The following is a 13914-nucleotide window of genomic DNA, read 5'->3' on the forward strand; positions in this document are numbered from 1 at the left end:
ATGGGGTACACTGACCAATAAATCAACAATTAGAGGGGAGTTTGTCTTCTTAAAAGTGACAGACATGAGTCTTGCTGACCACAAGAGACTGATCTTAGACAAGTAACTTCAATTCTGAGTCTCGTGTTCTTTAGCTATAATATGCATAAAATGAGGACCTACCTCTTGGGACAGTTGAAAGGATGACATGAATCTAAGTACCAGCAACGTGTCTCTGTATCAAACACTGTGCATCATAAACATTAATTATTTGGGTCCACCCTCTGTGTACAGCATCCAGGTGATACTGACTCCCTTTAGCATTTTGGGCAGCTTAGACTCTTTCTATCTGGGCCCACCTTCCCTTCTTTCCCCCCAACCCCAATTCCCTGCCACCCCACCCCATTTTCTGGGCAGGCCAACCTGGAGTTGTGGTTCAGCTCCTGGGAGATGTCGTCAACCATGTCGTTCTCAGAGGCCTCGTGAGCCATGGCTTTGCAGAGCTTACAGGCCACCAGGGCCTTGGCCATGGCCTCCTCCCCATGCTGCCAGAAGAACAGGGCCATCTTCTGCCGCTTCATCAGGACAGCCCACACCATCAGCTCGTGGAAAGGGAAAGGGAAATGGTTGATCTCAGGGTCGTCTAAGTCAATGTCTATCTCCTCTTCACGCTTCTTGGTTGTCTTTCTTCCTCGCCTCAAGGGAACATCATCCTGTAATTTTAGGGGAAAAACACAGAAGTGGAGTTAGAAATGAATCAATTGAATGGAATGGAATCCAATCAAATTCAATTCAATTCAGTTCAAATAATAGTTATTCTCTATCTACCACTGGCCCAGCTCTGGGGTAGATACAGAAATGAACCAGGCCAGCTGCTGCCTAAAAGAACTCACAAGCTCGTAACACCTGACTTTAAAACAAGTAGGATCAAAACAGGGGAGGGAAGTGCACAGGGACTGTGGTGATGGCACATGGGTGAATTGGTGGTGGGAATTTCACGGGGACTACAGCTGAGATGAGAAAGCATACATTGTACACAAATGAAGAATGATGTAAAAAATATATAAAATAAAAAAATTGCAAATTAAATAAAACAAGTTGTAATAAATGCACAGGTACAATCCTATGGGGACATAGCAGGGTTATATTCTAACTTTCCAAAGTACTTTTTGCAGCTTTCTGCCTGCTTGTGTCTATGCAAGTGTCTTTTCCCCTTCCCTTCCAACAAACTTAACCTTATAGAACATTAAAAAAAAAACCTACTTTTTAATAGGCTGATTTCTTTTTCTTTTCAGTTTTGTCCATTTTTTCCCTCTATAGGTAGGGCTATTTGTACTTCATGAACAGCACTAGCCTTTCCACTGAAAGGACAAAGGCATCCTAGATTTTTATTTGGATGTATGACAATAACCACATAAACAAAGGGTGGGAAACCAGATCATCTGTCTCGAGTTTCTGCATACCTTCATTAGAGGCATTTGTGAAATGTTTTTAGTCCCTTGGATTTTTTGCCTTTTGTAAACATCCATGAATAGATTTCACTTACTGGAATTTATATGCTTCCTTGGTTTTCAAGTTAGTATTGCAAATAGGATTTATTTTCTTGTTTGCAATGCTAACATAACCTCATGGTAGAATTTTCAAAGCTCCTGTGTGAACGGCCTGGCCTCTCCCTTGATACTGGGAAAATTTTCACCCCCTTGTTTTAGAATCGTGTACTTGTCCTCACACTGAAATGAGTTATGTGTATACACACACATACACACACACTTTAAATTATATAATAAAGAGAATAAATAATTGACACTAATAATTTGAACAAACACTTACCTCCATTCCCAGCAGTTTCAAAGCTTTGGGCTGTTAAAAAAAAATGTTATGCACAAAGTTAGATCTTTTTTTTATAGGGTTAAGAAAAGAATCTTTCTATAACTTAACCATGTAATGGGAGCACTCTTTTATAACACATAGAGTTTGCTCATTTCACTAAATACAACATCACATGGGGACCACTTTATAGAAATTCTAAGAGAATTAGGGACTTAGTGATTTTGGTGACTCACATAAAATTAGGAAGCTGGAGAGGCATAATGAGATTGTTTAAGAGCACAGCCTAGGTTTCTTCCATTTTCTTAGAACTATCCTATTTGGTTGTAGCATGTGCTGAGATGAGATTTGGCTGTGGCACTGTGTTAATGTTTACGCTGATGCTGTGAAAGCAATAGTGAATGAAACATAGTCAATCCATGAGATGTTTTTCATATCTATGAAAGACCTCAATTATCCGGAGACTTGGAATATTATTCAGAGACATGTATTTAGACTCCTGATGTGGGCCATCTCTCTGTGAGCAGGGGTGTGTGGGGACAGAAGGACAGGTGCTGACGGTGGCAGAGGGTGCTCAGTGGCATGCAAAGCCACACGATAGCATCAGATCATGCCGGGAATGTGCAAAATAGCCACAGACCAAGATGAAGTGAGACCACTCAGCAAATACCAGAACCTGATCTATATTTTAACCAGAGGAGATGCAAAATTATATCTCAGGAGTCAGGAATACCAATTCTGTGTTTTAAGTATTACAGAATGGTTGGGTGCCACCTTGAAAGTTACTGAAGTAAGCAGTAAATCACAGCATTTACATTTCCTCCAAATTTTATTTGACCATTCAAGGAGAAAGAGCTTAAACCCTATCTCTTTTTCCTTATTTTCTCTTTCAGCTTCTAAATGACCACCCATTTGAAATTTGCATGATTTTTTTCCATACTTTCTGGTGTTTTCAAAGTTGTCTTCTGGAATCACAAAATACTTTCATAATCAGAAAACAAGCTTTTTTTAAAATAGAAGTCATGCCCACCAACACCAAAGACAGCAGTTTTCCAAAATGTGGTGAACTGTTTAACCTTTGCAGAGGATCCTCTCTGAGATCCTTACAATAAGGCCTGTAAAGTCAAAGCTATTTTCATAATGATGCTAAGATGTGATTTGGCTGTGACAGTGTGTTAATGTTTACACTGATGCTGTGGAAGCAACAGTAAATCAAGCTGTTGGGTATCATAGTAAGAACAAGGCATTTGTTCCTAACTTCACCAGTTGCCTTTAGATTCCACTGTTAGGAATTTGAAGTTCAAAAAACAAGCCAGAGACCTAAAAAGTGATTAGCTTTACTAAATCTCTGCTCTTGATAGCAAATATTGTCTTCATAGTGCTCTGAGGGCTGATATGGGAAGTACCTGATACATGCTTATCTGTGATGGGTCGTCTGGGAGAAAACACTTAGTGATTGTTTGGGCTGAATTATGGCCACTTTGTATGATGGACTAACCACATGAAGGAATGACTGGCAGACAAACTATGATTATTGAGACTTGGACATTTGGCAGACATTTTCAGAAATGAATGAAACAGATTGGTTTCTCATGGAAAATGATACTATTTATTGCCAATGGCAAAATTCAAACTTTCCAAGCAAAAATTAGCAAATTTAGAATTTTGGAATATGTGTATCCTTTCACCCTCGACCTTGAGAGTTTTTCAGCACTTACAGGCTTTTCTGATGAAACTGGTGGTGATATTAATGAATATGAGCTTTGAAATATTATATAATGAAATGCACCAACATTCAGAAAATCAAGGAATCAGTATTTTACAATAACCAATCTATGATGTTACAAGATTCATACAAAATACAAGATATATGAATAGATCTTAACAGAGTAAGAAAAATTTTCATTGAAGTGGTTTCACATTTCACATTGCAACTAATCCCTAAGAAATCTCAACAAATTGCCACTTCTTGCCTTTTGATGCAGTATCAAAAATGAATATAATTATCTGCAAAGATTATGAAAATATTCTTTCCTTTTTGATTTATTTGCCACATGTTTGTGTGTTCTGCTTTTATTTCAACTAAAACAACAAACTGAGTGCAGAAGGAGATATAGTGAATATAGAAGTCTATTAAAGAAAGTAGAACAATGCTACTCTTATCATTAATATTTTAGAATATAGTTTTACAAGCATATTTATGTTAAAAATAATGAGCTTCTTAGGGTTATTTACAATGAATACATATTTTAAGCCTTAATTTTAATTTCTTACATGATAAATACTGATAGATAAAATTCACATAGATAAAGGGTTTGGGGGGGTCCTCAATAATTTTGAAAGGTATAAATAGATGCCAAGAACAAAAGCCTTGAAATAAATAAATTTGAATATCATAACTATTCTGTCATCTTTCAGAATCACTTTCAGCATCAGCTTTTGATTGAATTCCACTTAATGAGGAAAAGAAAGATGTGCATAACCCAATTTGTGCCTTTTTTTTTTTTTTAAGGTGACTTGATGATGGAGGGAAAAAGAGAGGGACAGCTGCCTTCTCATCTCATCTCCATCTTGGCAACAACAAAGGTATGCCCCAAACCTATGGCACCCCAGCCCTCCCGGAAACCGAGATTTGCTGCGAGCCTCACCCTCTTGGGGCCAAAGAGATTATGGTAGAGGGTCCTGAAGCGCTTGCGTGTGTAGTTGCAGCGGTAGGCGCCGCCCATCAGGTATTCGATCACCAGGCCGATGTCTATCAGGCTGATCCTGTAGTCGGGGGGCAGGTTGCCCTAGCAGAGAAGAAGGAAACAAACAAACAAACAAAAAATCCAAAGACAAGATGGTTTACTAGGGCTTCTATTCCATGTGTTCTGTAAGTATTTTAGAGTAAAAAGAATAATTAAAAAAGAAACATGAATGTATTATTATGCTGGTTAATTAATTCACCTTAAAATAGATCCAACCGAAACCTGGATATTCTCGCTTGGAAAGAAGACATAAGTTAAATAAGAAGGTGCAGTAATCGTCGGCAATAACAGAAAATCAAAATATTTATTCAAGTCTTCAGCTGGGGAGAAAAAAACACCAGTGTAGCAGAAAGAAACACAAGGCTAGACATGGCAAATGCTGTCATTCACCGCCACTAGCATAGCGCTAAGTGCCCGGGGCCCGCCCGCTGCGCCTCTGCCCGGCGCCCGGTCCTCCCTCTTGCTGTTCCTTTACTTCTTCACACAACTAATTGAAGACTCCTTCCAGAAGATCATTGTCATTACCGGGTGGGATATGCTTAGAGCTCAGATCTCCTTTGATACAAAACCTCTATTAACTACTTTTTTTAAACTGGTACTTTCCATATAAAGGAGAGCAGCGTCCAGGAAGGAGAGTCTGATGTCAGGATGAAGTTGCTTAGGAAGGTCCTTGTGTTTCAGAGCAAAGGGAGAGGAATCAGGAGTACGTTTTGTCAATGGAATATTTATTTTCCCAGAATTAAGATTGTTTTTTAACATTTTCTTTCAAAGAGAATAGCGCCCTTAAAGACGAAAAGTTAAGCTCTAGCTTCGAAGCGCTGCCACATACGGACGCAAAACCAGAGCACTTGTTATTATCTAGTCTTTGCTGGTGTCTGTTTCAAAAGGAGCTCTGTAGGGTGTAAGGAAAATCCTTGCTTTGTCAAGTAGAGAAAAGATTAGTTCTGAGCATGGGGGAAAGTCCAAAGAGCTGGAGGGTCACCTCTACCTGTTGGGTTCCCTACAGCCGGGCATCCCTAGGCCATGAATGGTGCAGGTGCAGCGTAGGCAGCGCATCACCCCGTGCCCTTAGCGAGGTTTTGGAGAAGCATGAGGGCTTTGCCCTAATGGAGGACCCTCCAGGAGGCTCTGTGATGCATCTGCTGCTCCACAGAAGCGACTGGAGGCCAAGTGGTGTCAGCGTCCCCTGGGAACTGGGGGTGACTCAAAGGTATGAACCCTGTCTTGCTCCAGTGTATGAACTTCTGTGCACTTTATTAGCTCTCTGGATGTTTCTTATACACACCCAAGTTTGTTGAACTGCGTGTCTACTAAATAAGGTTCAAGTGGGATTAATTACTCTGCGGAGTTTGGGAGAGGTATAAAGATAATCATTGTCTTTAGGAAATCAGCTCAAGTTGTTTTGCTCAACTGAAAATGGATTTTCAGTTCTCTTTACTCAGCTTTCCTATGATCCACAGCCTCCCTTTGAGGGGCTTTGGGGTTACTGCATCCTATCATCAAACTTAGAACTTTATATTTTTAATTTTTTTATTTATCTTTGCATTCCCAGTAATTTTATAGAGCCTGCTGTTTGGTAGGTGTCCAGAGTATCTTTTTTCCCCTCTAAAATGTGAATGAGTGGAACAGTGAAATTAATTGAGATGGTTGGGGCCAGGACTCCGTTGATTTTTTTTGTACTGCATTCTCAGTAACAGGGCCAGCAAGCTAGTCCATGAGTCACCCTGGCCATGACAGCCCCAGCTGGAAGTCTGACCTGAGATGTGTGTGTTGCTGTGTCTATACTACCAACAGGGATGGGAGGGGAGACACAGCAGTGACACACTAGCCCAAGGCTCTGTCTGTCACCAGACTTCCAGCCCCATCTACCAGGTTCTACCTCCCTTGACTTGGAGCACACGGCATGCCTGGAGATCTACTTCCAGCCAACCCAGCAAAATGAGACTGTTTGAAGGGCACCCCATATAAGGTGGAAGCACTTTGAGGTACAGAACCCTCTCCCACACTTGACATTGGCCCATCAGACCCCAATCTGAGATCCATTTCATTATCTGAATTGGTCTGTTACACAAATGCTCTCTCCTCTCCTCCCTACCTCTCTTGCAATTTCCAAATGTTTGAGTCAAGATTATTTCATCGATCTAACTGAATCACTTAGTTAAACTGTACTCTCAGACTATTAAGAAAGACCAGTTGTCTGACTTTATGCCAAGGATGGCAAAACAGGAAAAGGAAACTCAGGGGAAGTTTTAAGTTCATAACTTTTCATGTTTTGCCCTTCCTGTAAAATTAAGCTCAGTTTAAAACTTACCCATGCACCCACTTTTCTCCATGACTTTGGGACAGGTTAGCAAGGCTGCAGCTTCTGCATTCTTGGACTCCACCCCACATTTAGGTGAGGCCGTTTTTTTAAGAGCAGATATGCCCCAAGGTCTGGACATGCCAGGGCCCTCACCTCACTTGCATGTGACTCCTATGAGGACACCTACCCTGTCTGTGTTATTTTCTCTGTCCTTCTGTCAGTCCTTTAGGAATCAGCCACTTGCCCTCAAGCCCTCAGTTTTCTTCCCAGTAAAAGGGGTAGAAGCCCATGGCCTCTAAGGTAAAGCTCAAGTACTAGGTTCAGAAAAATCTTCAGATTTATTATGATACTGGTAAAAAGCAATCATAGCAAGTCTATAAAATTGTGCCTATTTTTAATCTTGCAAGAATTTTCTAAATTTAAAACATAGATAATAGTGAGTCTAGCATAAATTTTCTATTGAGAAACCATGTGAGAACATAAGTTTGAATTATAATAATAAGACACCAATACCACTGGAAGACCAAAATTGAATGGCCACCTTTATACTTCTGAGGTGTCTGTAAGAGAGGGCCTTATCAGGCAAATGATGATAATAGTAAAATTAAAAAAAAAAAATCTTTAAGAGAGGTAAGTAAAAACTTTTTTTGCAAATGACTAAGTCACAAAGGGCTATTGAGATATATACTAGATGCTAGAATCTTTCTGTTACACTAAAAAGAAGATGCTAGAATCTTTCTGTTACACTAAAAAGAAACAACAGGCCCAGATAGAGCACTTCATACGAGGGCCCAAAGACTTAGTACCTCACTTCATTTCAGTTTCAGCCTCTCGTAAACATGGAATTCTAAACCAGTCTCTCTGGAGTTTCCTGATAAGCGCTAATGACTTTGCAGAAATAATCTTTTTTTTGCTAATATCCTGTCTAGATATAAACACACCCATTTTGTACAACCTCATTGAAACTACTTGTTAGATGGGATGCTGCCTGGTTCCTGAGTCATTTCATAAAGTCATTTCGATCTCTAAATTTATTTTGGATGAATTTTGTTCTTTAAGAATTGTTAGGAATCTTGATTATTTGAGTGATTCTTGTATGATCTGGACTAAAACAAGAGGATTCTCTGACTAGTCTGGATTCTACTTAAAGGAACTGCTCTATATTCTGTTTGGCCACAAGAGGGCAATGTTCCTCTGACTAATGCCCATGAGGGTTCCTTCCTCGCTCTCCTGGATTTTACTCAAAGGAACTGGCCTATATTCTATTTGACCACAAGGGGGCGATGTTCACTTAGCTAAAGCGGATGAAGGTTTCTTCATCACCAGCATTTACATACCCGATCTGTTTTGTCTTTATATGTACAATTAGTGCCACAGGGAAGACTGGAAGATTTGAGGTTGAGAGTCAGGTCTTGTGGATGTGGTAGCTGGAGGAAGGAATGCTTACTCTATCAAGCAGTATGTTTGAACTCCACCTGCAAGACTGATTGCAGCTGTTTCTTTCCAGAGGCTTTTTGGGAGCAAACATATTAAGGGAAACAATCTTTATGATTTTTAATAGGAGCATTGGGAACCTTCTGGGAAAGAAGAAATAGGTTTTACAAAATGAATAAAATCAGGCACACAGGCTTCCTGCCATAGACACCACGCCCTGGTGAACTCTGATGGAGTGGCAACATTGGTGCGTGTCTGAGGAGCTGTCTGGTGTCTGGTGCGTGTCGGGGCCACCGGTTACCTGCAGATGTCACAGATGTGTAGACAATAGACAGCAATGTGACTCCACTTGGGAAACAGCCCTGACTGCACCGTGGGCCTGGCTCTGCCCCATGCGACCCAGGACAGATCATTTCCTTTCTCTGGACCTCAGTTTGCATTCTGAAAACAGGCAGTTTGGAGGCAGTCACTTCTAAGGTCTTGTCTGTTTTTAAAGGTTCAATTGTCTGAACACTACCTGATAGGTTGCACTGCTGCCAGGTCACTGGGCAAAGAGCCTTTTCCAGAGCTTGATGTAGCTGCCAGTGATGCCCTGGGGTTTTGATTGGTGGGCTGGGGACTTGGAGACACGACAGGTGGCAAGGGGGTAGAGAGGCCTGGGTTGTGCTTGTCAATCGGTCTCCTCTGGGAAAGCAGAGGTGATGGGTGGCACCTCACCAACAGGTAATGTCCAAAAACCTTCTGGAGGAGTCTTCCTTTGCTTGGGTCCTTTTCAGTTAGGAAGTCAAAAGTGGTACTGGAGTAACAATCATTCTGCCTGCTGGTTCTGTTACCACCCTCCAACCCGCTTTTGGTCATCAGTAAGGCCTCTCATAATTGCTTAATTATTTCCTATTTCATGCCTTAACAATGCATGACAAGCCATGTGATTTAAATAAAGTGATCCACAGAATAAATAGAGAAGCTTAGGCCTTGGAATAGGTACAGCTTGAAAACGCTGTCTCCTCCTTTCATGCCTGCAGCTCGTACTCTGAAGCTAAGTTTTAGCCATGTCAGGCCTAAGGATGTCTTTTAATTCAAAGAAGATTTTAAATTCACTTATTAGATCTGCTCTTGTAAATCGACTTTTTTTTTTTTTTTCCCCCCACATATCAGCTCACTATATTATATCAGATTTCAACTTCCAGGAAACCTTTTTTTTCTTGGAAACTCGTAACAGGCCCTCAGAACAAGATTGTTTCTGTCTGATATGGGTGAGTTATAAAATGATCGCTGGTTGTTAGGTTTCCTGGGGAGAGGGGCGAAAGGCACTCCTGGTGAAAGTTCATGGAGAAAGAGAACATTCCCCCAGTGTTTGGTATGGGAATAGCCCAGGCAATCCATTCTTTAAAAATAAGAATGTTTTGGGAATTTGCATGAATTTAGTAGCTGGGATTATGAAAATATCCTTTCTTTCCAAATGCATGTCTGAAATTTTATGTTTTTTTCTTCTGCAAATCTCTCATTTATGTGATTCCCACATAAATAAATTTCAATTTATAATTCCATCAGTACTTCCATATAATACTCAAACATCACCCTCTTTTAGTGGGGAGGGGCAATATAGTATCAACACATTTAATTGTAGAAAGAACAACTACTACTTGAAAACATACAGAGCCACAAACTGAGCAGACAGTAGCTACTAAAATGGCAGGTTAGATTTCACGGAGAAGCAGACAGACTTGGGCCACCCTGAGCTGATGTGAGAGCATTGATACAGCCAATGGATTTATGCTTAAAAGCAGGTCATGGAATTGGGCTGGTTTATGTCAATTTCAGTTTCCGATTGATGCTAAATAGCAACTCTTTTTACTTTATTGTTCCTAGATTGCTCCCTTGATGTAAATAATTTGAGATTTTGAAACCAGCTTAGGAGCGATTCTCCACCTTCAGTTCGTGGGCTTCAAAGGACAGCTGAATTTGGAGACGTCAAGCCATTTAATTTAGGATGGTCTGATAATTCCTAAATGCATTTCTTGGTCCATAAGTGTTGTTTACATTTAATTTTTTTTAAAGATTTATTTATTTATTTATACAAGCCCTGGGTACAGTCAGAAGCGCGGGAGGGCGAGAGAATTCACCAGAGCCAGAGCAGGGAGCAGAACAGGCAGAAGGACCGAAGCACACTGCTGAGGGGAGCAGCAGGTGGCAGGAGAGGTCTGCGCGCCATGTGGGACCCTCCTCCGGTGGCCGGGGAACAGCCGGGGATGGAACCGGCGCTGCAGAGGCTGCTGGCAGCTTCGCAACCCAGCGCTCAACCGCTGTGCCACCGGGGAGGCCCGTTTACATTTAATTTTACAGATGGATTATCAAATGCTATGTTTAAGGCCCAGAACTGTGTCCCCCACTCATGAGTAGCATTTTGCATCAGGGCTTATCACTTACTGATTAATTTTTGTCACAGAATAAATCAATTAATATGTACATGAAGTCCTGTAATTATAGAACACAAAGCACATGCTAATTATTATGTTCCTTAATAGGGAAAACTGCTTAAACTGCCTAAGATTGTCTTAGCATTTTAAATCTAATTTTTGTAGACTTTGCATATGATATTGGCCTAAATTGCTGGAAGTCTTCTGGAACCATCTGAGTAAGGTGTGTCCCAGTATTAATTTCTCATTCACTTTAAAAAATACACAAACAAAACCACTCATTTGCAGCTCCCTTTATCTATATACATAAAATGCAGACACTTCTGTTTCCTCCATTGCTGTTCTTTCTTGCTCCCAATTGTGAGATCTTCACCTTTATATTAGAAATAAATGGAATCTATATTTCTTGATATTTCTTCCCTGGACTATTCCCCTGGGAAGAAAATAAACAGGCTTCCTGCTACTCTCCACCTTATTGGCGATCTCTTTTTCCTGGTAAAAGGACAAATTATCCCTAAGCCAGTTGAGTAGTAGTCTCAGTAATTTTCTATCACCTTTTCCAGTTACTGTATTAGTATGTAGATGAATAATTATATAACTATATCCTTACTCCAGTTTTGGATCATACTTCAAAGAAAAATAGAACTGCCCTTAATTAGTATCCCTTCCTCCACAATTCATACCATCCTGTTCTTTCTCTTAGTCTATATCATTTTTGAAGTATGCCTGCAGTTAAGAAGTTTAAAAAAGAACTACCTTACAGACACACTACATGTCTTTTAATACAGGTGATGTGAGCAGATGTAAGAGGCAGCTAGTGGGAGTCAGAAAAGAGAAAATTACATCGTAAAGCAGAGTCCTGGGAGGACAGGCACCTCATAGGGATTTTGATCCTTTATACTTAGTGAAATCTAACTGAAAAATCCCTTTGAAAATCAGACTGGGTGATGGAGGTGGGTGAATGACTTTCCTTAAAGGCTTAGATTGGCCAATGGCTGGGCCTGGGGGGCAGAAGCACAGCTGTCCTATTAGCCAGCCTCCCTGTTCCTTCAGGACAGAGACCAGCATACAGTCTCTCTCAGGGGGATAAGATCTTACTGATTATTTTAGAAAAACTCAGAAACATTTTATTGCACACAAAAAACAAATATCTTGGTAAGGACTACAAACTGGATGAGTGCACTTTTCACTTTCCCCCTGTTAACTTTCTAAGGCATTTTAAGGCTGAATAAATGAAACACAACTGGGAGACTTGAGGGAAGAAAAAATGGGTTTGTTGAGGGCAGGTTTGTTTATGCCATGAAATGGAGCAGATGTAGGAAAGATGTGCTCTTGGTAAAATGGTTATTGAATGTGCAGATTACACAGTATCTGTCCAATACTGTTTGTTACCCTGTTTCGAGAGAACTATGGCTCCTACACTCATAGAGGAGAAAATCCTTCATTAAGGTTGTGTGGACATGTGGGGAAGGTTTCCAGGGGCCTCCAGAGATTGTTTTTTCCTTATCCTTTTGTCGTTACTAGCAAAGGTCCAGCTGGTTAATAGGTACATTATAAGCTGCCCCAGGGCCTTTGCTTGGCCTTTTGAGGGAAGAATTAAAAGGTGGCTACAGGACATCTAAGGCCAGTTCTAGCCAACCACTTCCTAAGAGATGAAGAAATCGTGCTCTGTGTTTTGACCTTACTTGGTAGCTTTCTCTGAGTATATTCTATGGACTTCAGTAAAGAATTATAGTAGACTTGTAGTGGGTGTGTGTGTGCGTGTACACATGTGTGTAACGTGGGAGAAGTGCCATCATCTGCTTTATCCTTTGGAGTGAAACCAGAACTTTATGGGGATACTGTTAAGGGTTCACAGTCCAAGCAACTCTGCAAGGGATGGTGTGAGGCAAAGGGACAAGCACTTGACTAAGATTAAAACAAAGTCCCCTGTGTGTCATTCTTCCCATCTATTTAATGGGAATAATAATATATAATAATAACATAATAATTCTACTTCATAGAATTCTTGTGAAGCTAAAATAAGCTAAACTGCATAGAAGGCTTAGATTGGTGCTCTGTGCCTGGTCATCACCAATTCTTAGCTATTAATAATTCATTATTAATAATCAAAGGATATGAGCTCTAATCCAGGTTCTTCACTAACTACCTAATACAATTTGCTTATGTTCAGGCCTTGCGTTTCAGCCTCCTTAGCTATAAAATAGGAATAATCCTACTTAATCCAAACCTACTGGCTTTCCCTCACCCTTCCCCCATCACATTAGACGATCCATGCAAGCAAATAGACTGGGAAAACAAAATGTCAGCAGAATGGAGAGCACGTGTGTGTTTTAGTTCCTCTGTCTCCAAGGCTTGCTGAGCTGTGCTCGCCCATTCTGTGCGGCGGTGCAGATGGGCAGCCGTCCATGGTGGCAGGAGCTAGCAAATGAAGGCGCCTCTTGTAGTGAGTCAGACAGCATGGAATATAGCTCTTCAATCAGTGAGGGGCAAATGAAAAACTACAGGTGATGGCATAAATCCACAGGGCATGGGGAAAAGCCTAGAGATCCACTATCCAAAAGCATTATGTCCACCAAAGCATCTAAAACCACAGAGACTGGAGATCAAACTGCAGCTGCGTCATAAGCAGAGATGTCAGAGTTAGACACGAGCACTGTGTCCTGCAATGAGGGGTCTGGCAGGGACAGGGATACTCCGGCAGCTCATGCAAAACAGAGGCACTTTCTAATCACAGGAAGCAGTCAAGACAGGGCCTCCGACCTGGCAGTCGAGAGGGTTCTTACCTTTTTGACATCCCTGACCAAGTGGTACAATGTATTTGAGGGCCCATGTCTCTGAAAACAATAAAGAAGAATCAAATGGTTTTGCTAGTCAGGGGCTCTCATTGGTGAGGCAGGAAGGATCTGGAAGGAGGGGTCTGGCTGGTGGAGGGGCAGAGTATCAAGATGGACCTTGTTCTAGTTGCTCAGTTGTACCTGTCTTTTTGGAACAAACACACTGGCAGATTTTTGGATCGGGGTTCCTTAAGAAAAAGCACTTGAGGTTCTAGGTTCAAATTTTACAAAGGAGGACATCAACTCTGTTAACAGCTGGGCCAAAACACTGCTTAGGGGACAAGTTTTGCAGCATGAAGGAGACAAAGGGGCCAATTCCAGCACTGGAAATACACTCTGACACATTGCATTGACAATTTGTTTACTATCCA

At 41.0% G+C, this 13914-nt stretch overlaps 1 protein-coding gene across 22 annotated transcripts in view; it reads right to left on the bottom strand.

Annotated features, from left to right (window-relative positions):
• Window positions 1–13914, bottom strand: part of TRPM3 (transient receptor potential cation channel subfamily M member 3) — a gene marked incomplete at both ends in the record, with an annotated part of 743026 nt that overhangs the window by 82387 nt on the left and 646725 nt on the right. For 7 of the 22 annotated variants that reach the window (XM_084237434.1, XM_084237412.1, XM_084237421.1 and 4 more), the window contains 5 exons: window positions 403–692; window positions 1810–1839; window positions 4455–4595; window positions 4753–4788; window positions 13493–13543. In XM_084237434.1, the coding sequence (XP_084093560.1) occupies window positions 403–692; window positions 1810–1839; window positions 4455–4595; window positions 4753–4788; window positions 13493–13543 (548 nt within the window). The remainder of the gene's footprint in view (window positions 1–402; window positions 693–1809; window positions 1840–4454; window positions 4596–4752; window positions 4789–13492; window positions 13544–13914) is intronic. The other 15 variants (XM_084237416.1, XM_084237432.1, XM_084237424.1 and 12 more) reach the window with 3 other exon arrangements.

This window comes from Talpa europaea (assembly GCF_964194135.1).
Source record: "Talpa europaea genome assembly, chromosome: 7".
In the NCBI taxonomy this organism is placed as follows: domain Eukaryota; kingdom Metazoa; phylum Chordata; class Mammalia; order Eulipotyphla; family Talpidae; genus Talpa; species Talpa europaea.